A 22,565-nucleotide genomic window follows, 5' to 3' on the forward strand; every position below is an offset into this window, starting at 1 on the left:
CTAAGTCCAGGGGGTCATTCTTTCTAGGCACAATGGGGAGCTGTGGCAGTGTGGACAGAGGCATCGTGGTACAGTTTGTGCTTCAGAAAGATGGTTCTGCTGCCATGTGGAGAATACACTGGAGGGAGGATGGATGCAGAGGCAGAGCGCCCGAGGGAATTCCTCAGTCCGGGTGCCAGGGGACAGTGGCCTGCAGAGACAAGAAGTGAATGGATTCAAGAGGCAAAATGAAGGGCTCATCCTGGAAAGGGGCTGTAAATGGGTGGAGGGCAGCGATGAAAAGATGCAGGGAGACAGCAAGGAGACTGTGATCAGTTCCAAAGGGATGGTGAAGAAGCCAGGAAGGTTTCCATGGCGGGGTGCGGGCTGGATGGTCCTCAAAGGATGAACATTCCCAGCCCAACTAGGATGACCAAGAGAAAGGGGCGTTCCTTGAAGAGGACTCATTGGAAAGGCTCAATCCAAGACAAAAACCACTTGTCATTGCGGACAGTGCAGTGGCCCTGTAGACTTACTCGAAACGCTTGTTCAACATCTAGGGGGGCCTTGGGTAGGGAAAGCATGTACATCACTATGTGAGTGGCGTGAGCTGTAGAACCAGACCCTTCAGAATGTGGCCTCACCACTAACTTTGTCTCTGTGAGCGTCAGTTTCCTGGATGTAAAGGGGGAAAATGATATGTGAGGAGCCAATGGGATCGTCTGTGCCAGGCACTTGGCCTAGGGCCTGATAGAGGTAAGGCCACTCTAAAAGTAAGAGATGGTAGAGTTCCATCATGGCTCAGTGATTACCGAATCCGACTAGGAACCATGAGGTTGCGGGTTTGATCTCTGGCCTCGCTCAGTGGTTGAGGATCCGGCGTGGCCATGAGCTGTGGTGTAGGTCGCAGATGCGGCTAGGGTCCCAGCTAGGTCGCCAGGCCAGTGGCTACAGCTCTGATTTGACCCCTAGCCTGGGAACCTCCATATGCCACAGGTGCAGCCCTAGAAAAGACAAAAAAAAAAAAAAAAAGTTAGAGATGGTGTTTGTTCTGAGGCCCTGTGAGCAGTAAAGAGACCAGGATATTCAGACTTGGAATCAAGAATTCTACCATCTAGTCTTGACTCTGAGCTCAACAGGTTAGGTCAACTCTAGTGAATTAAATGCTTGGGCCTTATTTAAATGGGGTTCCTCATCTGTAAAATAAGCAAGTTAGAATTTTTTTTATGACCATACTGGTGGCATATGAAAATTCCCAGGCTAGGGATGGAATCACAACTGCAGCTGCCAGCCTACACCACAGCCACACCACCACCAGATCCATGCTGCATCTGCAAACCATGCCACAGCTCACAACAGTGCCAGATCCTTAACCTACTGAGCAAGGCTAGGGATCAAACCCTCATTGTCATGGATACTCATTGGGTTCTTTTAACCCTCTGAGCCACAACAGGAACTCCAGATCAGAATAATTATTGATTTTAAACTACCTCATAGCGCTAAAATGCTTTGATCCTAATAGTTAAGAAGTCACCATCCAAAGAAGATATGCAGAATACCTCACTATTCAATTTAAATTACAATAATCTTTTTTGCTGGGGCTGTGATAGCTGGGCACTAAAAAATCAGCATACACTCTCTGGTCTAATACCAGAAAGAAGTTAAGTAGATGGACAATGACAGCCCTTGGCTGAAGTATGACTATAGACATACCATGTAGTCTAATGTGTTCATGCCAGTGTAGACCTAGTGAAAAAAGTCAACCAGCTAAAAATGGTTATGATGGACTAAGATTATTTTGAGCCTCTTTAGAAGACCAATTTTGTCTAATTGAAATAAACCTGGTCGATTGAAGATGTTAATGTAGTTTGCTCACTGAAGCTTACTTCTTAAATATGCAGACGTGGACCAAAGGGTTTTAAAGATTCTTCAGGTGTTTAAAATGGGCGAAGGATTTGAAACCTGTCATTTCACTCACTATAGAAATACAACCAAGATAACCACCCTTTCCTTCAGTGCCTCTTACCTGAAGCGCCAGACCTTTCTCTGACCTTAAATTAAAGGTGACTAAAAGTTTCAAGCCTGGTCTTAGAGCATAATAATTATAACACCTCACATTTATTGCATTCTTGGTGCACTTAGTGCTCTGTTTACATTCTCATTAAGCTCAACAAGCCAAAGAAGCATACCATTCCCATTTAAATTTTTTATTATAGTTGATTGACAGTGTTCTGTCAATTTCTGCTGTAAAGCAAACTGATCCAGTTGTACATATATATATGTATACATTCTTTATGATGGAACATGGTGGAGCATACCATTCCCATTTTGTGGCTGAGAAACCGAGGTTCAAAGAGATTTGTCTTTGTGGACTTATGAATGACGGCCATTCTGGTGTGAGGTGATATCTCATGGTAGTTTTGATTTGCATTTCTCTAATAATCAGTGATGTTGAGCCTTTTTTCATGTGCTTATTGGCCATCTGTAGATCTTCTTTGGAGAAATGTCTATTCAGGTCTTTTGTCCATTTTTCCATTGGGTGGTTGGTTTTTTTGCTGTTGAGGTGTATAAGGTGTTTGTATATTTTAGAGATTAAGCCCTTGTCTGTTGCATTGTTTGAAACTATTTTCTCCCATTCTGTAAGTTGGCTTTTAGAATAGATCAGCAATGAGATCCTGCTGTATAGCACTGGGAACTATATCTAGTCTCTTATGATGGAGCATGATAATGTGAGGAAAAAGAAGGTATGCGTGTATGTGTAACTGAGTCACCTTGCTGTACAGGAGAAAACTGACAGAACACTGTAAACCAGCTATAATGGAAAAAATAAAAATCATTATAAAAAAGAAGAAAAAGAGATATGTAACTTCCTAAGGTTACCTAGCTAAGGAAGCTAAATGGATGGGATGTATTTGTTATGTAGTTTGGATGGTTAAAGGCTACCAGCCCAAGACCTCCAGAAACCCACCTGGGGTCAAACAGAATCAGACCTATTTAAAGTCCACATGCCAAGAGAAAATACATATTCACGGAGCTATGAGGAAGAGGAAAGATGGGCTGAGGGAGATGTGAGCTTATAGTAGGTGATGATTCTACTAAGGATTTAGGGAAGCAGGGACCACTTACGTTGTCAGGAAGTGGAATCAATTTGGTGTCTTGGTCATTTTTATCTAGGCGGTGAGGATATTAAATAGGGACTAGATTGTCCGAGTCAGGAAACAAGTTACCCATCTTGTGGAAGAGGGGGACATTTCGTTATTTTGTGGTGTCAAGGGTCCTCTTTGTCCTGATGTGATTGGGGATTGTCTCATCCCCTCCCCCGCCCCCCAGTTATTTCATAGTAATTAGCTAATCTCTTCCTTGTGAAGAATAATCCTATGGCCCTTAGGTCCCGTATTCTTCTCCGGGGAGCGTTAACAGAGCAAAGGTTTTCAGATCCAGAGAGACTGAGGCTTGAATCCCAGCCTAACCCTTTACAGCTGTTTGACTTGAGACAAGTTACTGCATCTTTTTGGCCCAGGTTTCTTCACTGCTAAAAAATGGGAACCATGATTACTTTGCACAGTGTTTTGTTTTGTTTTTTGTCTTTTGCCTTTTCCAGGGCTGCTAGCGTGGCATATGGAGGTTCCCAGGCTACGGGTCTAATCGGAGCTGTACCCACTGGCCTACACCACAGCCGAAGCAATGCGGGATTGGGCCACATCTGCAACCTAAACCACAGCTCACGGGTGACGCAGGATCCTTAACCCACCGAGCGAGGCAAGGGATTAAACTGGCATTCTCATGGATTCTAGTCGGGTTTGTTACCCCGAGCCACAACTAGAACTCCTATATTTTATAATTTCTAACAGCAACAAAATACTTTTTATTAAATCAACTGTCACATTGTAGAAGTCATAGAAAGTGGGAAGAGCTAGATTTTCTGAATGTGATGATCTTTCTACTATTGGATGTTAGTTATTTGATAAAACTTGCTGTAGTTACTTTTTTATACATTTATTAAAAATGAAAAATAGGGAGTTCCCGTCATGGTGCAGTGGTTAATGAATCTGACTAGGAACCATGAGTTTGCGGGTTCAGTCCCTGGCCTTGCTCAGTGGGTTAAGGATCCTGAGTTGCTGTGGCTGTGGTGTAGGCCGGCGGCTACAGCTCTGATTTGACTCCTTGCCTGGGAACCTCCATATGCCGTGGAAGCGGCCCTAGAAAAGGCAAAAAGACAAAACAAAAAAACAAAAAAAAAAAAAAGAAAAATGGGAGTGCCCGTCATGGCTCAGTGGTTAAAGAATCTGACTAGGAACCACCAGGTTGGGGGTTCGATCCCTGGCCTCGCTCAGTGGGTTAAGGATCCGGCATTGACGTGAGTTGTGGTGTAAGTTGCAGACTTGGCTTGGATCTGGTGATGCCGTGTCTGTGGTATAGGCCAGTGGCTACAGCTCCTATTGGAGCCCTAGCCTGGGAACCTCCATATGCCATGAGTGCAGCCCTAGAAAAAGACAAAAAAAATGAAAAGAAAAAAGAAATAGAAAACACATAACATTAGATTATACATTTAACTAAATATATAAGATCATTTTAAAGCTCTCAGTGGTTCATTACCTGATAAAGTTTCATGAGATAGCAACAAAAATACTGTATTGATAGATCGTGCAGAAAATAATGTCTGGCTGATTAAAGCTGTAAGGAATGGAAAACAGCCTATTTTTATCATCTGGGTAGAAAAAGTTCTTGTTAAATATTTCCACTGAAGGTTTACTTCTTGTACAAGGCCAATATTAGAATTAGATTATAGAAGGAATAAATACTAAAATTAGCTCTGAAACCCAGGGATTTTTTGTTTTCATCTTTGTATTTTTCTATATTTTCTAGGTTTTTTTTTTTTTTTTCCAGAAATCATACTACATTCGTGATCAGAAAAAAAAAATGGCTTGGCAGAACTAGAAACCACATAAAAAGGCATTGAGCCGTCTAAAAATCCTGTTTTTTTTTTTTTTCCTGGAGTTACTAGGCTTCTCTCAGCCATGGTTGCCACAGTTTTGACGGTGTGTATGTGTCTGTGTGTGTGTGTGTGTGTTTATGCTCATGCACAGCACACATCCCGTAAAACATCCTAAGGTGTGCTAGACAGTGAACAGCCCTAGAGATTGTAGTTCAGAATAACCTCAAGCATGTGCCTTCTGGGAACTGGAACGGTCCATCCCCAGTGGCTAGAGTGTTGCTGAGATAGTCTGGTCTCCTTTGTTGTGTCTCTAGTTGTTTCATGTGAGCATTCCTAACACCATTCTAGGAGAAACACAATGGGAAGCATCCTACTAATGACAAAAGTTAGGACTTTTGGACTCACTTTTTGTTCCCTTCTCTTCCCCCCCCGCCACCATCCTCACATTAGAAATCGGGCCTTCACTTTCGACACACAGATAACACCGTCCAGTGGCTGAGAGCGATGGAGTCTATTGGTCTACCCAAGGTAAGTCTGCACTGGGGAGACAAAGGGGTCATGCAAACACCTTATTGTGGAAAGTAATGTAGCAGACTGGGGTATGCTAAAGCAGCCGATGTCGTTCATGCCTCAGGAAGGAGAAATTCAAGAACTCAACCCAAAGATGGAAAGGCCTATATAAAGTTATATGCGGCAAGAACTCAGACTGAGAGCAGCCAGGTAAAAGTATGTATAAATGAAACAAGGTCAGAACAAGCGTTCGCTGGTAGAAGAGCCGCCTCCCTTTTTTTGTGTTGCTGCTTATAGTTGAGATTCCAAGTCTTCTTGCATCCACATGTAGTGTATCCCTATATCTTATCATTACAAATTTGTTTTGATAAAGTATTACTATAAATCATAGGGTCACTTTCAATTTTAATGGCTAGGAGGTTAGAGTTCTTACTCCTGAAATAGATCTCCCAAATAAAACTCTTTCAGCCAATAGTCAGAGTTTGTTCAATTCAAAGAGCAGGCACCCTTATGCCTCTGAGACGTAGACAAGTAGAGGAAATGAGGACATAATTACATGCGATAGAAATGGTACTGCTATTTCTTAAACTTCTTATTTTGAAATAATTTTAGAATCACAGGAAGTTGCAAAAATAGTACATCTTTGTGCAGACTTCATTCCACTTCCCCCAGTGGTGACATCTCAAAACTATAGTATAGAATTAAATTGACGTTGATGGGCTAATGTTAACCAGACTGCAGACTTTATTCAATGTCTGCTCTCTTCACATGCATTCACTGGTGTATGTGTGTGTTCATTCTATGCACGAATAGATTTGTGTGCTCACCACCACAGTCAAGATACAGATACTGCAGAGGATGGCCTTTATATGGCATCTCTTCCCCAGCCCTGTCCCCTCACATGTTCTCCATCGCTATAGTTTTGTCATTTTGAGAATGTTGTAAAAATGGAATCATATAGTAGATAACCTTTTGAGATTGACTTTTTTCATTAAACAAAATGCCCTTGGAATTCCCATCGTGGCTCAGTGGAAATGAATCTGACTAGCATCTGTAAGGACGCAGGTTCAATCCCTGGCCTCGCTTGGTGGGTTAAGGATCCGACATTGCTGTGAGATGTGGTGTAGGTCACGGACGCAGCTCGGATCTGGCATGGCTGTGGCGATGGTGTAGGCTGGCAGCTACAGCTCTGATTCAACCCCTAGCCTGGGAACCTCCATATGCCTTGGGTGCGGCCCTAAAAAGACACAAAAATAAAAAAACCAAAATGCCCTTGAGAACCATCAGGTTTCTATTTGTAGCAATAGTTTCCTTTTTGAATTTCTTAGAATGTACAGCTACTTTAAAGAAACTATTTAAGAGTGGTCCAGCAAGGGGATAGGCTACTGATGTATTTAGACCTGTGTTGTTCTTATTATTACTTCAGGTTTACAATTAAAGACACCCTCCACAACAAAAACAAAGGACCCTTTAATGTAAATTGTGAATGCCTACTTTTAGTACAGTTGTGCTTATATGTGTTTTAACTCAGTTCAGTTTACCTTATGGTAGTCAGTGTTGATCTATTTTATTTTGCCATTTGTAATCAAACCACTTGCCCTTCTCCTAAAATGCTGAGAACGTGGAATGCTGTTGCTTTCTGGGTAATAGTTATAATACCTGATTCATATTTCTAAACTGCACTTTAGCAAGTTCTAATGAGGGGTTGAGTGGTGAACAGATTAATGAAGAAATTCAAATACAGTTTTTCTATATAAGGCAACATAGATTCACATAATTTCATAACTCTGAAAGATTTGATTTCAGCCTTCTTCAACTGGGTGTGTGTTGGGCCACATTTATTTTGACTTGAAGCCAAACAAGTGATCCATGCAGCAGATTCTATTTTCATAGTGATGTTTATTATGAAATCAGTGATACATTACCTTGCAGGAATGAGAGGCCAACCATGGTCTGAATTGACTTAGATGTATTAGGTGATTTCTTCATTTATCAGTATGATACTTTGGTCAGCATCAGTTTAGACACAAGGGTTACAGGGCTGAAGAAAACATTTTGGTGAACCATAAATTGTTCCCATCTCCTCAATAAAAGAGGACACATTCATAATGATTGTCTAGGAGAAATATCAATGTAACAATTTCTTGTTTCAAGAAGAGATGGGATGTTATCCTTGTCCTCTGCTTACGTGGTAGAACTTTATACCTGGTCACATTCTTCTGGGTTGGGAATCCCTTTCTCGGTACTGAAACAGCAAGTATGTTACAGGAAAGTTGGAAAGACCTTTGAAATCTCATGGGCTATAGCTATTTCTTTACGTGCTCAGTGACTATACATTTGTATCTCAAGAAACTTTGCTTTTCTCTTTTCTTAGCTTTTTTCTGTGTCCCATAGAAACTTGTGCTTGAGTATCAAGTACTACCATATGGCCCATGATTTAATTTTACTTTTTATGTCAAATTTTATAAAATATTTACTGAAGACAAGTAGTGCTAATATGCTTATCTTAATCTTAGAAGCTTCAATCCTAATTACTCATTTTTGGTGCCCCACTCTGAAATCTGTTTCTTATTAGGCTTTTAGTTTCAAGCTCAGGAAGAGTATAAAGGTTTAATAGTTAAAAGTTTCAGTGTTCAGACTTTGAAGCCTGCTAACTCCATGCATCGATTATTATCCAGAAGAAGTAATCGAGTGTTTGGAAGATGGGGGCATATTTCTTGTAGTGACTTATAATAGGGACAAAATTGGGTGCAAAACATGTTCGACTGTGGAGAACTGGTTAAATTATGGTTCAAAAATATGAAAGAATCCTAGGCATCCATTAGAAATAATGTTCTTTTTTTTCTTTTTTCTTTTTTTTTTTTTTTTTTTTTTCAATTTCTTGGGCTGCTCCCGCAGCATATGGAGGTTCCCAGGCTAGGGGTCTAATCGGAGCTGTAGCCGCCGGCCTCTGCCAGAGCCACAGCAACTCGGGATCCGAGCCACATCTGCAGCCTACACCACAGCTCATGGCAACGCCAGATCCTTAACTCACTGAGCAAGGGCAGGGATCAAGCCTGCAACTTCATGGTTCCTAGTCGGATTCGTCAACTACTGTGCCACAACGGGAACTCCCCAAAAGAATGTTCCTGTAGGCAAAGGAAGGGAATGAAAAAAAGTCATGTTCTATTAAGTATTTTAAACAGGTTTACGATACATGAAATTTGGGGGGTTTTTTTGTTTTCTTTTTTGTTTTTTGTGGGTTTTTTTTTTTTTTTTTTTTTTTTGTCTTTTTGTCTTTTTGTCCTTTTAGGGCTGCACCTGCGACACATGGAGGTTCCCAGGCTAGGGGTCTAATCAGAGCTGTAGCTGTCAGCCTACACCACAGCCACAGCAACATGGGATCCAAGCCACATCTGCAACCTATATCATAGCTCACGGCAATGCCAGATCCTTAACCCACTGAGCAAGGCCAGGGATTGAACCTGCAACTTCATGGTTCCTAGTTGGATTCGTTAACCACTGAGCCACGACAGGAACTCGGAAATTTGGTTTTTAAACACATACCTAAACAAAAAAATCAGAGGTATAAAAAAAAAGACTGAAAGAAAATATACCAAAATGCTAATAGTGACAATCTGAATGTAGGCTTATAGGTGTTTTTCTTTCATTCCTTATCTAATTTCCAGATTTTATTCAGTAAAAATGAATATTTTTTCTACTTAAAGTAATACATATGTATGTGTGTGTGTACAAATGTTCACGTAACTGTATAATCAAGTTCTTAATGTAATAAAATAAAATAAAGGATACTCTTCTCAGGCCAGGAGACCTCTGGTCTGACTCTGATACAAAAAGCAAAGCCTGCCCAATCTCACGCCTTGTGAAGCAAACTGACACCCAGCCCTGTGTACAAAGCCTGCCTGGAGCTGCTTGTGTACCCTCATTCTCCTACGCCACTAGGAGGCGCTGTCAGCCCAGAGACCAGATGCAGTGATTGGTCCACATGGGGAACAAAACGAGGCAAACTGAGAGGTTCCTTGTCATCTAAATAAACTCAAAACAGTGAGGACAAAGTAGGGTCATTGCAGAGAGGTAAAATAATTGTGAAAAATAACTCATAATAAACGCATTTTTCCTTTTTGTTTTCCAGATATTTTACCCAGAAACAACAGATGTGTATGACCGGAAAAACATACCAAGAATGATATATTGCATTCACGCACTAAGGTGGGAAGAAAAATACAATTACAAGTCTAGGAAGTAAATTTAAATAAAACTACAATTTCAATTTTAGGAGAGATCTCAAGTTTTTTTAACTCATCTGAAGAACTTTTCAAGGTTGAGTTGTTCTAAATTTGCTGGTAGAAAAGTTAGTTGTCACATAAAAAATCCTTGAACTTGAAAAAAAATGGTTTTTTAATCCATTTCAAAATAGAAAACCAGAAAATGAATGAAAGGCCTGTGAATATATTAAGGGGAAATTTTTAATTGAAATTTCTAAGATTCTAATAGTAAGGAGCTACCATATTCTTGAGTTATGATCTATGCTTTAAAAATATAGCCAAAATGTATCAAATAAGCAGCTTTAATGATCTTAATTTTGATTTTGATCCTCTTAAAATCAGTTTGGCTCAATTCTTAGCATAGATTAATAAAATTCAGTGTAAAAAAAAATCTTTTGAACTTTTGTTCAATAGAACTTGTACCGTTAGGATAAAGAACAAACTTAGAAGTTGATTTCAACTAGTCTAATCAAGAAACATTCAATGTTTTAAAGCAATTGTTTGATGTCTTAATTTCTGCCAGTTCACAAATCATTTTTTACCTTCTTGGCCTGGAAGAAATGTGATTTTTAGATGTTAACAAAAATGATTCTAAAAATACAGTTTGTGGCTGTTGTCTTGCACACACACAGGTAATGGCTGGAAGACTTCATGTCTAATTAAATTTTAAATTTCTTTTAGAACATCTGCCTTGTGTTTATATCACTAGAGTCATTTTCCTGGCAGAGTCTTCCGTCTAGAGGTTTATATTAACTTCTTCCTGGCTTTCGTTCCCTCCAAAGGAGACGATTTTTATATAATTCATTGCATTACTGGCGTATTCAAGAAGAGTTTTGATTATGTCAAATAATTTGATTCCCCTACCCCATCTGTACTTAGGAGATTTCTTTTGGGAGATGATAGTTGCTGGAAATACAGGCCAAATAGAGGTGCCTATTCTGTGATTTCTTTTTACTCTAGTAATTTAGAACAACTGGGGAAAAAAACCTGCTTCTCTGGCTACCGCTTCATGTGTGGCTAGCGTATCCTTATTTCAGCAGGTTTTCTAAAAGATTTTTTGTGCACAGGTGCTCATTCTGAGGACTGTTATCCAGGGTGTTGCCCAGCAGACTTGGTCAAATGCTTTCCAGTGCTTGGAATGATCACTTAACACTTCGGGACCTGCTAAACCAGGCCATTAGTGATTATCATATGCATGCATCAGGGTGCTAATCTGCAAATCTGTGGCTGTGCTCCTGAGTGTCTGTATAAGCTTCAGCTGATTTCCTGAAGTGGCCACCTGGGCTCTTAATGTTAAACAGCTTATAAAGAAATGATGCGCTAAACGCCTTCCTGATGACGTCTTGTTCTAAAAATGTCCAATAGAATTTCGCAGAGGCTTGAGGGCTACTAATTGTCATTCACTTGCTCTGACCCGAAGCAGGATCTTTAAAGTAGGATCTTGAAAAAGCAGTCTTCACTGAAACAGTGTTCCCTGGGAGAATCGCCTTCACATTTCTTTGTTCTAAACTTGCTCTCTGGCTGCTCCTTGATAGGGAGCTAAAAAGTCTCAGGCTCATCTAAAGTGTTTTCCCCCCCGGAGTTCCCTTCGTGGCTCAGTGGTTAACAAACCCAACTAGGGTCCATGAGGATGCACGTTCGATCCCTGGCCTCGCTCAGTGGGTTAAGGATCATGCGTTGCTATGAGCTGTGTTGTAGGTCGCAGATTCAGCTTGGATCCTGCCTTGCTGTTGCTGTGGTGTAGGCCAGCAGCTGTAGCTTTGATTCAACCCCTAGCCAGGAAGTTGCATATGTGGCCCTGAAAAGTAAAAAAAAAAAAAAAGAAAAAGAAAAAAAAAAGAAAGAAAAAAGAAAAAGGCAAGAAAATAATAGCAAAGTTTTTCTGTCAAAATCTTTCCTGCTGTGGTTTAGAATGCATTCACTTACACCAGGCTGATATTCTGCTCTGTGGGGCCTGACACATTTGAAAACTGGGTAGGAGAACCCTTTAATATGTACAGTGGGCTTGCCCTCACTGCATGATTAGAAAGGATGCTGAACATGAACAAATGCATCCTCGGCCCTTACATCCTGGCCACAGGTACAGCTGCGTTACTGGTACAGAGTTGTTATTCCCTGAGTGGCAATTAAGCCCGTCTGAAGTTGTGATGATAGATCAGGAGCCAGGCAGGAAGATTCTACCCAGTGCCCAGGCACTGCCATCCTCCTGCCCCAGCCTGCAGGCCTGCCTCCATCTGCAAAGTTCACCCCTGGCCCTGCCAGCTTGTCTTCTGTCCCCTCTCTTAGTGCTTTGGGATTAACAACCTCATTCAGATGCCCTGGGTTCTCGCCCTTGCTTCCTACTTGTGTCTGCTTTTTCCCTTTTCCTGCCCACCTTGCCCTTTCACTTGATTTCTGACTCCAGGCCCCTGGCCTGCCCGTCATTACTCTATGGGTCCCTTCAGCTGCTGGTTCTTAAGCCCAGACTCCAGCCTTTGTGAACACAGCAGCCCCACAGGGAATCCTGACGTAAATTCTGCCTGACTAAAGGCTCAACTTCATAATAGGTGGTCTTGTGCTCTTTTTCAAAGAAACCTGTAGTATCTTTTCCTTATTTAAAATAAAAATATTTTGGGGCAGTTCCCGTCATGGCTCAGTGGTTAATGAGTCTAACTAGGAACCATGAGGTTGTGGGTTCGATTCCTGGCCTTGCTCAGTGGGTTAAGGATCCGGCGTTGCCATGAGCTGTGGTGTAGGTCACAGACGCGGCTCGGATCCCGCTTTGCTGTGGCTCTGGCGTAGGCTGGTGGCTACAGCTCCGATTAGACCCCTAGCCTGGGAACCTCCATATGCCGAGGGAGTGGCCCTAAAATGACGAAAGACAAAATAAAATAAAATAAAAATATTTTCATGGTGGAAAACACTGCAAAATTTGAAACTCAGTCCCCCTGAAAGCAATTTCTCTGTCAAGTTGATGATTAACCTCTCTGTTTAAAACTGGATTCCCTTTCTTGTCCTGTACCTGTTCCCCCTCAAGACTGAGGCGTTTCAAAGGAAAGGGGGTGGAAACGGGGCGGGGCCCTGAGCAAACTTCCTGGATACAAAAGCTTCTCCGTGTTCCCCATTCTTGTTGGTAGGAAACAAAAAAATGGCTTCGGTCTCCTTAGGCCTTGCCCCAGTTCCAAAGAAGGGGCTCCAGTTGTAAATGATAGGACAGTCCTCAGAGGCCTCTGAGCGCCTCCTGAAGGGACATAGATAACAATCTTTGAGTTGTCCTGGAGAAACTAAAACCCTGGCCCAAGTGGAGGATGGTGACTGCACCCTGACCACAATCACTTACTCCCAGGCAGGTCAGGAGCAGAAGCCTGAGATTCCCCAAACATCCCCCACCTCGTTACCTCGCCCCCAGCCAATCCAAGCTGATTGTGCATCCTCGGACCCTCTCCCCTCACACTGTATTGTTATGTATTTATTGTCTTTTTAGGGCTGCACCCACAGCATGCAGAAGTTCCCGGGCTAGGGGTCGAATTGGACCCCTACCCCACAGCCACAGCCACGCCGGATCCTTTAACCCACTGAGCGAGGCTAGGGATGGAAACCGCATCCTCATGGATACTAGTCTTGCTCTTAACCCCTTGAGCCACAACAGGACCTCCCCTCACACTGTTTTTTGTCTTTTGTCTTTTGCGATTCTTGGCCGCTCTCGCGCATGTGAGGTTCCCAGGCTAAGGTGGAATCGGAGCTGTAGCCACTGGCCTACGCCAGAGCCACAGCAACGCGGGATCCGAGCCGCATCTGCAACCTACACCACAGCTCACGGAACGCCGGATCTTTAACCCACTGAGCAAGGCAGGACCCCGCAACCTCATGTTCCTAGTCGGATTCGTTAACCACTGCCCACGGAACTCCTCACACTGTTTTTAAAACCCTGTCTGAAAGTCATTGGAGGGGTCCAGTCTTTTGAGCACAAGCCACCCGTTCTCATTGCCTGACCCTGTGATGCGCCCTTTTCTGCTCCAGACGCTGACATTTCCTTTTGTTTGGCCTCACTGTGCATCAGCCATGCGCATGAGCTTGGGTTCAACCACAAAAATTCAGAAAGACCGTCAAAGGAAAAGCTAAAGTGTCTATTAGCTCATCACCAAGTGACAGTGACTATGCCTATTTGGTGTTTCAGGCTTAAAATGTACATGTGGCATGTTTTCCTTTTGTGGTTTTATTTGGAATATTTAAGCCTGTACAAGAAAAGGAGCCACTTGAAGGAGTGAGGGCCTTGCCAACAAGTTACCCCTACTAAATTTTTTGTCCTGCCTAGAGATCTTTAAGGCACAGAGAAAAATACTTTTTGCCTGTTGTTTGCTACTTGACATATTAAGCAGCTGTTAAGTGTTTTAAACATTAATTATAAAACCGCATTCTGTTAAGTAACTTAATTTGGTAGACTGATATTTTGAACACCTCGTATATCTTCAAACACAAATAAAATGCCCAGATAACATTATTACAGACTTAGCACACGTAACCCTCTTCTAAAAGGTCTGCACTACGAGTTTCACTCATTTTTTCGTTATTTATTCACTGATGTTGACTCATCTAGGGCTGTAATAATTTGACACCTACCCAGAGTTCACAAGATTGCCAGAAACAGAATACCTTCTCGGACCCGCCGAGGTTACAGTCCTGGTTTCTGGCCAATCACTTGTCAGTCAGAACATGGTACCTGTTGGGGTTCTTCTCCTAATGTGAGTCTGACCTTGGCCACCAGACATTAGGCTGCACTTGGTATATGAAGTCATCCAGAACTTGCAGTTTTTCTGTAGATGGCTTTCAGGTAGGTTTTTATTTACCATCCCGTCCCCACCCCCATCACCCAGAAATGATTTATTTCCATGTCTCGCTTGGCCAGTGTGATATAACCCATTGTCCTGTCATCATGATGTATTGGCCTCGTCTGGTAACATTATTAAAAGCTGATGTATGCCCTTTGAATATTTTCTTGCAATTAGTTGGGCATTCGGGAGCTTTCTCCCCCAGGAGATGAGGGATGGACTTTACTAAATGCCATTTGCCTGATCCCATCTCGGATCCTATGTCTGGATCCTCTCTCTGCTTGACCATTAAGTGTGACCATCAATGATGGACCCTCCTTTCATCCTAATATTTTTGTCACCACCTGTGCTCTCAGTTCTTCCTTATCTTGGGATCCTCTCTTGGTTTTCTCAACTGTCTTTCTTGTAGCATAAATAGTACAAAAACAAGCATGTATTTATACACTGTATCAGACATACAAAGCACCTGTATTTTTTATATTTTGGCTGTGCCCATGGCATGTGAAAGTTCCCAGGCCAGGGATCAAGCCCACACCACAGCAGTGACCCAAGCCGCTGCAGTGACAAGGCTGGATCTTTAACCCATTGTGTCACAAGAGAACACCAAGGCACGGATATTTTTTTGTCAATGAGTTTTATTTTTTCCATTATAGCTGGTTTACAGTGTTTTTTCAATTTTCTACTGTACAGCAAAGTGACTCAGTCACACATACATATATACATTCTTTTTTCTTACATTATCTTCCATCATGCTCCATCATAAGTGACTAGATGTGGTTCTCAGCACTGTACAGCAGGATCTCATTGCTTATCCATTCCAAAGGCAATAGTTTGCATCTATTAACCCCAGATTCCCAGTTCATCCTATTCCCTCCCCCTTGGCAACCACAAGTCTATTCTCCAAGTCCATGAGTTTCTTTTCCGTGGAAAGGTTCATTTGTGCCATATATTAGATTCCAGATAAAAGTGATATTACATGGTATTTGTCTTTCTCTTTCTGACTTACTTCACTTAGTCTGAGAGTCTCTAGTTCCCTCTGTGTTGCGGCAAATGGTATTCTTTTGTTCTTTTTTATGGCTGAGTAGTATTCCATTGCAGAGCACCTATATTTTAATGGCACTTACCAACTTGTTAAAATCACTACAGGTATTCCATGTGTCTTGTTTTGTCTCTATGACCACTTCCTTTTGATGTACTTTACCCCATTCTCTCCTTTGAACACTGTTTTGAACTCCAGGCCTTTCTCAGATCTAACCAAGATCAGTGTCTTCTTTGTCAATGGGCCACATTGCTTCACTGGGGACCTGGGAGCTCCTTTTGCCCAATTCCTTTGTCCTTAAAGAACTGTCCCTGACATTTCCTTGAAATACCCTTGCTTTGTGGTTACAACAGGATGTTCTAGCCCTATATTGATTATTCCTGCTTTAAGGTCTGGAATCAACTACCCTCCAAGGGAATCCTTTTAAAATCATGTATTCTCCATGTCCATGATTTTCTTTTCTGTGGAAAAGTTCATTTGTGCTATATATTAGCACTGGGAAGTATATCTAGTCACTTGTGATGGAGCATGATAATGTGAGAAAAAAGTATGTGTAACTGGGTCACCTTGCTGTACAGTAGAAAATTGACAGGACACTGTACACCAGCTATAATGGAAAAAATAAAAATCATTATATTAAAAAAAAAAATCATGTGTTCAGGAGTTCCCGCTTTGGCACAATGGGATTGGCATCTCTGCAGCACTGGGACACAGGTTCGATCTCAGGCCCAGCACACTGGGTTAAGGATCCACCATTGCCGCAGCTGTGGTGTAGGTTGCAACTGTGGCTTGGATCTGATCTCTGGCCAGGCAACTCCATATGTTGTGGGGCAGCCAAAAATAAAAGAAAAAAAAGTCGTGTGTTCATAACAACTTTTTTGACTTAATGGATGAAAGTTCTAGACTCTTCTTTTTTTTTGGTTTAAAGGGCCTCACTTGCAGCAAATGGAAGTTCCCGGGCTAGGGGTCCAATCAGAGCTGGAGCTGCCGGCCTACACCACAGCTACAGTGACCCAGGATTCGAGCCACGTCTCTGACCTATACCACAGCTCACAGCAACACCAGATCCTCAACCCACTGAGCGGGGCCAGGGAGCCAACCTGCCTCCTTATGGATATTAGTCACGTTCAGGTTGGTTACCTGCTGAGCCACAATAGGAACTCATGGACTGTGCCTTTCTTACTGAATAAGGTTTATTTGACTATTAAGATTCTACTACAGTGACAAGGTAAAGACATGTCTGCCCCTCTCTGTGTAAGGATGACTCTTCCTGCTGCTGATTATGTGGCTTCTGTCCAGCAGGCATGTTTGCAAATGCAGTGATGGTGCCCAGATCAGTTTGTGGCTTCAATTTATGAAAATGGCTGTGGCAGCCCCACTTCTGGTTGACCAGCTGGTCCAAGCACCCTGACTGCTTTGTGAAGAAGGGCTCCCAGACCATAATGTCAGATGGCTGCTTTACCCACCAGGTTGTCTTTGAACCTGTTCCTCAGGTTCAAAGTTATTAGCGCATTTGTCTTATTCTCCTTTCCCTTAGGCCCCTTTTCCTGTTAAGCAACCAATTGATGCCTTCTAGCGGATTGAGCGCATCTCTGACAGAGAACATAATTGCACTTATAAATAAGCTTCCTGGGAGTTCCCATTGTGGTGAATCCAACTACTGTCCATGAGGACTCGGGTTCGATCCCTGGCCTCGCTCAGTGGGTTAAGGATCCGGCGTTGCCATGAGCCATAGTGTAGGTCACAGACTCAGCTCAGATTTGACGTTGCTGTGGCTGTGTTGCAGGCCGGCAGCTACAGCTCCAATAAGACCCCTAGCCTGGGAAACAGCTCCAATAAGACCCCTAGCCTGGGATCCTCCATATGCTGTGAGTGCGGCCCTGAAAAGCAAAAACAAACAAACAAAATTCCTAGAGATAGTTCCTTAGCCCAAAGGACAAACTATACTCCTGTGTTCTTGGGAGGGAAATCTAGAGGTGGCAGGATTTGGGAATAAGATGAGGGAGAGCTTTTGCACCTTCCATCCTTTTCAAAATTCTCTCTGCTCCGTATCATCCTCTCGCCCCCTCTTCCTTTCCCACAGTAGTATTACGGCTCTACCTTTCTGTTCTCTGAAATTCTCAGCTCTTAGGGGCTGTGAGCCATGTCTTGTCACCTCACAGAGCACATGCATTGCTGATTCCAGCCTGGAGTCCCTGGAGTTTGTATTCTTAACCTTTCAGTTGGTTTAACGGAACCCATTTCCTGAGTAAGACTGCCTCAGAATGCCCTTGATTTTTTCTTGAAAATTAGGGAGAGAACATTGGATTTGGATGTGTTATTGATAGGGATGCATGTGACCATTAAGATGGGAGCATAATTTGGTTCCGTAGGTAAAACCATTTCATCATGGAGTCAGTAAGAGGAATGAGTGAAAGATTCTTAGTGTTGAAAGTGGGGAAAGCACTGTGGTAGGTTATTCATGAGTGTTTGTATAGAAGATTTACTTAACAATACATTTATATATATTTTATATATATATGTATTTATGTTTTATTTTTGTTTTTAGTTTTTCTCTTTTTAGAAGCACACCCGTGGCATATAGAAGTTCCCAGGCTAGGGGTCGAATCAGAGCTGCAGCCGCCACCCTACACCACAGCCACAGCAACACCGGATCTGAGCTGTATCTGTGACCTACACCACAGGTCACGGCAACACCTTAACCCACTGAGCAAGGCCAGGGATTGAACCCACATCCTCATGGATGTTAGTCGGGTTCATTATGGCTGAGCCACAACGGTACTCCTGTATTTATTTTTAAATAGACCATATGGTATATTTAGTGAAATGACTCTTCAAGGTTAGATTCATCTTTCTAAAATCGTGGAGTCCCTTTGAATGTTAACACATGGATCAAGGCATTAAAATGTATGAGATTTATCTTTCCCCAAATTCAAGTACTATTGCTGTTATTCCCAACAGTGCATTAGTGCCGAAAAACTGAAAGAAAACCCTCTCACCATTTTATTTTATTTTATTTTATTTGTCTTTTTTCCTTTTCTAGGACCGCTCCCACGGCATATGGAGGTTCCCAGGCTAGGGGTCGAATCGGAGCTGTAGCCGCCGGCCTACACCAGAGCCACAGCAACGCAGGATCCGAGCCGCGTCTGCAACCTACACCACAGCTCACGGCAACGCTGGATCCTTAACCCAGTGACGCTGGATCCTTAACCCAGTGAGCAAGGCCAGGGATCGAACCCGCAACCTCATGGTTTCTAGTCAGATTTGTTAACCCCTGAGCCACGACAGGAACTCCCTTCTCACCATTTTAATCCAGATGTTTAACAAATCTCATCTCTTGCTCTAATAAATATACTATCATACTATTTTTTTAAAATACTAGTAATTAGTAATAATAAACCAAAGACTAACTCTTACTAAGTTTCTGATTATATGCCTGCCGTCTTCCAAGTACTGTGCAGGTATAATCTCTTCTAATCTTCACAACAGACCTATTCTGTCTATACGGTTGTTCATCTCATAACCATGGCAGTTGAGGCACAGAGAGGCTGGCCAAGGTCAACACAGCTAGAAAGGGGCAGAGTTGGGATTCAGAACCAGGCTGTGTGGCACCAGAACCTGTACTGTTACTGAGGCAGCCAGCCCCTGGCCTCAGAAGGGAGTCCAATATTTCTGCCCTACTGAAAAAAGAAAAAGAACGGGGCATCCAACAGAACTTCAGCACAGGCCTCTAAGCTGTTATATTTAGGGTATTTTAAAATGCAGAATCATGTAAATTCAGAACTAGAAGGACCTTGGGAAGTTATGTGAGTGCAGACCCTTCATTTCGCCCATGAGTGGACTCAAAGATTAGGTTCTCTGTCTTGCTCAGGGTCACATGTCGAGATGCTGCTAGTCTGGGACCAGGATCCAGGGTTTCTGACTCCAGTTCTGTCTTCTTTCTGATCAGGCGTGAGGCTTTGATTTGCACATTATAGCATGATGTAGACTGTGCGGATGTGATCCAGAAAGTTGAAATAAATTCAGCCTCTGTCTTTGAAGTTTGCCTTTAATTACAATAGCATCTCTTAATGTATATATTGAAAGTAGTGGAACAAACCCTAATGGTTGGTTTTTTGGGTTTTTTTAGCTTTCTTTATTGCTTCTGAGCAATGGTGTTGTTAGTACAAATGAGAGCATGTGGGCCAGAGAAGGGTTGGATCCCTTAGGACAACCCCTCTGTCCCTGGTCTCTCTCGCAGCCATCCAAGTGTACTCTACCTTTTGGTGTGAGAAAACGCCAGCTATTTCACACCAAGGGCTTGCTTATCCATGGGTAGCGATGGTGATGAGAATTCTTCGGCTTCCTTTGGAACGCCCTCAGCTCTTTGTGTTGGCTGTTGGGCATTAAAGGTGCTTAATAAATTCAGTGTTGAAGAACTGTAAGAAACTGGAGATTGGACAGGCTTTTTTTTTTTTTTTTTTTTTTTTCTCGACTGAGACTGGATTTCCTATACAGTTCAGGTAATGAATGGCCTCATTTGAATTTAAATGCTTGGGAAGGAGTGGGCTGCTCTTGCTGATTCTTCTCAGCCTGGGAATACTGGATACGTGGAGTCTCCTAGTAAACATGTGCCCCTTTGAATAATCTGCTTGAAAGCACCTCCCCCACGGAGATTCGGTATATTAACTCCCACACTATGAAAAGTCAGCTTTTCAAAGCTAGTCATTTAAACTTCAAACTCAGAGATAAAATGAATGTTGAGAATTGAAGCCAAATAAACTGACATTTTAAAAGACATTTTTGGCAAAAGGATGTTAAGTGCAAATGAGATTTCTACTTGATCCGGACTAGTTTAAGGAAATCTGACTTGAGGTAAATCTGAAGATTATTCTACTCTTTAAAAGGATTGTTCTGTCCTTCTAACCTTTAGGTAACTAACTTCTCAGCACCATCTTGTGGTAACTGTCAGTTAAACCAGGATGTTTGCTTACGGTGAGATTTACATTTAGAGGCACAACTTCCAACAGAAAAGTAAAAAGTATAATCAGAAGTAGTTATCGAATTTCTTAGGATCCTAGTGGAAAATTAACCAGTTTTTTTTAGTATCATTGTTTTTGTTAATAATAATAATAATAGTAATTATTAATAATATTATTGTTAATATTTTGTAACAAACCTATGTTTTGTAGAAGCCTAAATACCTTTATTTTATGGACAGCATGGTAGAGAAAAATATTTTTTTTGTTTGTTTGTCTTTTTGCCTTTTCTAGGGCCGCTCCCTTGGCCTATTGGGGTTCCCAGGCTAGGGGTCTAATGGGAGCTGTAGCCACTGGCCTACACCAGGGCCACAGCAACGCGGGATCCAAACAGCTTCTGCGACCTACACCACAGCTCACAGCAACGCCGGATCCTTAACCCACTGAGCAAGGCCAGGGATCAAACCTGCAACCTCATGGTTCCTAGTCAGATTCATTAACCACTGAGCCACGACTGGAATGCCGAGAAAAGTATTTTTGGATGGAAAATATTCCATAAACATAGTAATTGCATGAATGACCAGATAAACAAAGGAGGTATAGTGATAACAGTTGTGTCAAGGTCTTTGAGCACAGTTGTCTTTCTTATTACAAAACTGGCATGAAATGACTAAAGTAGTAGGGTCTTTTTTTTTTAATGATGTGCAGTAAGAATGTTATCTTTTGACCAGAAAATTAAATAACTCTTGACGGATAGGATTGGATTGGCTGAGAAACAAGGCAGAAGAAGACCACAGCCCAGAAACCCCTGAGCCATACAACAGAGCTCAGAGCTGTCGTGGAGCTTGTTCCAAGCAGAGCCAGGAAAAGGAGAGCCTCTAAGCCAACCTCATTGGGCTTAGACCCGCTGAGCCTTCTGGTCCTTCCCTAAGGCAGCAAGTGTCGATGCTGATGGCAGGGCAGCATCCCAGGACCCGAGCTGGCTGCTGACTATAGGAAGGCACAGGGAGCCCCAGTCTAGGAAGACCATGTGGGGTACCCTCTGGGTATCGGCCCGGTTGTTCCCCTACTGTCTCCCTAAGACTGGCTACTGTCAAGGGGACCTACATTGAGCAGTGACAAACAGTAGGTCTCAAATGTTGAGATGAGCCCCAAATCAGGAAATGCCAGACATTTGAGGGAAACCAACATTATGAAAGAGGAGTTATAGTCAACAAACAGAACCAACACCCAAGGAACAAATGAAAGTAGTGGAAAATGTGCACTTGGGGAGACAGTTTATCTATTAGCAAATATGCTTATACATAGCAAGATCAAAGATCAAACTAAGAAAGAGGGAAATTGGGTATAGATTAAATTAGAAAAGAAACTAATACAATTTAGTTGTTTAAACCTTTGATGCATGATATGAAGATAAAAATGCATCTAAAATTCTAGATTATATCAACATCATGTAGATGGGAAATAAAAGTGGAAATATATTAAGGATAATAGGTATTCATTAGCTTAGGCTTTCGTGCAAGAATAGAAGTTTAATGTATATTAAAATTTAGCAGAACATTAGAGTAAGTCATACACTTCATAAATACATGAAATATTGAAATAATTATAGGCATAAGATTTGTTAGAATTTATCGGTGTCTCCTACTTAAATTGTATGGTCACATTTTCAGAGTTCCCTCCATCAAATTATTTTAATAATTTTTTTGTCAAGTCAAGTGGATTTTTTAATTTAGTTGGAGAAGGGAAGAAGACACAAATCAGGTACTATGAAATAAGCCAGTGATACATTTTTTTTGATCGTTTGTGGTCTATTTTCACTTTTTCAAGTATGGCTTGACGTTATTTTTCAGAATTCTTTTGTAGCTTTACTATACCCATTGGTTTAATTCTGTTGAATTTTGTCATTCCGGTTACTAGAAAGGAACAAGTCAACAGGTTGATGTTTTATTTGTCCCAAATGATAGGAGTTCCCTTTTAACTGGAGTATTTTTCCCATGTAATAATAAATTGAGAATTGGTTCATAAAATATTACGGTTTTTGAAATGTCAGCATACTTGTTTTAATTA

General features: G+C 41.9%; 1 protein-coding gene across 1 annotated transcript in view; it reads left to right on the plus strand.

The window, feature by feature from the left end:
• Positions 1-22,565, plus strand: part of IQGAP2 (IQ motif containing GTPase activating protein 2) — a 339,223-nt gene that overhangs the window by 174,399 nt on the left and 142,259 nt on the right. Inside the window, 2 exon segments of the mRNA XM_021084462.1 lie at positions 5,366-5,443; positions 9,558-9,634. Of these exon segments, the coding sequence (XP_020940121.1) occupies positions 5,366-5,443; positions 9,558-9,634 (155 nt within the window).

The sequence above is a fragment of the Sus scrofa genome, chromosome 2 (assembly GCF_000003025.6).
Source record: "Sus scrofa isolate TJ Tabasco breed Duroc chromosome 2, Sscrofa11.1, whole genome shotgun sequence".
NCBI lineage: Eukaryota > Metazoa > Chordata > Mammalia > Artiodactyla > Suidae > Sus > Sus scrofa.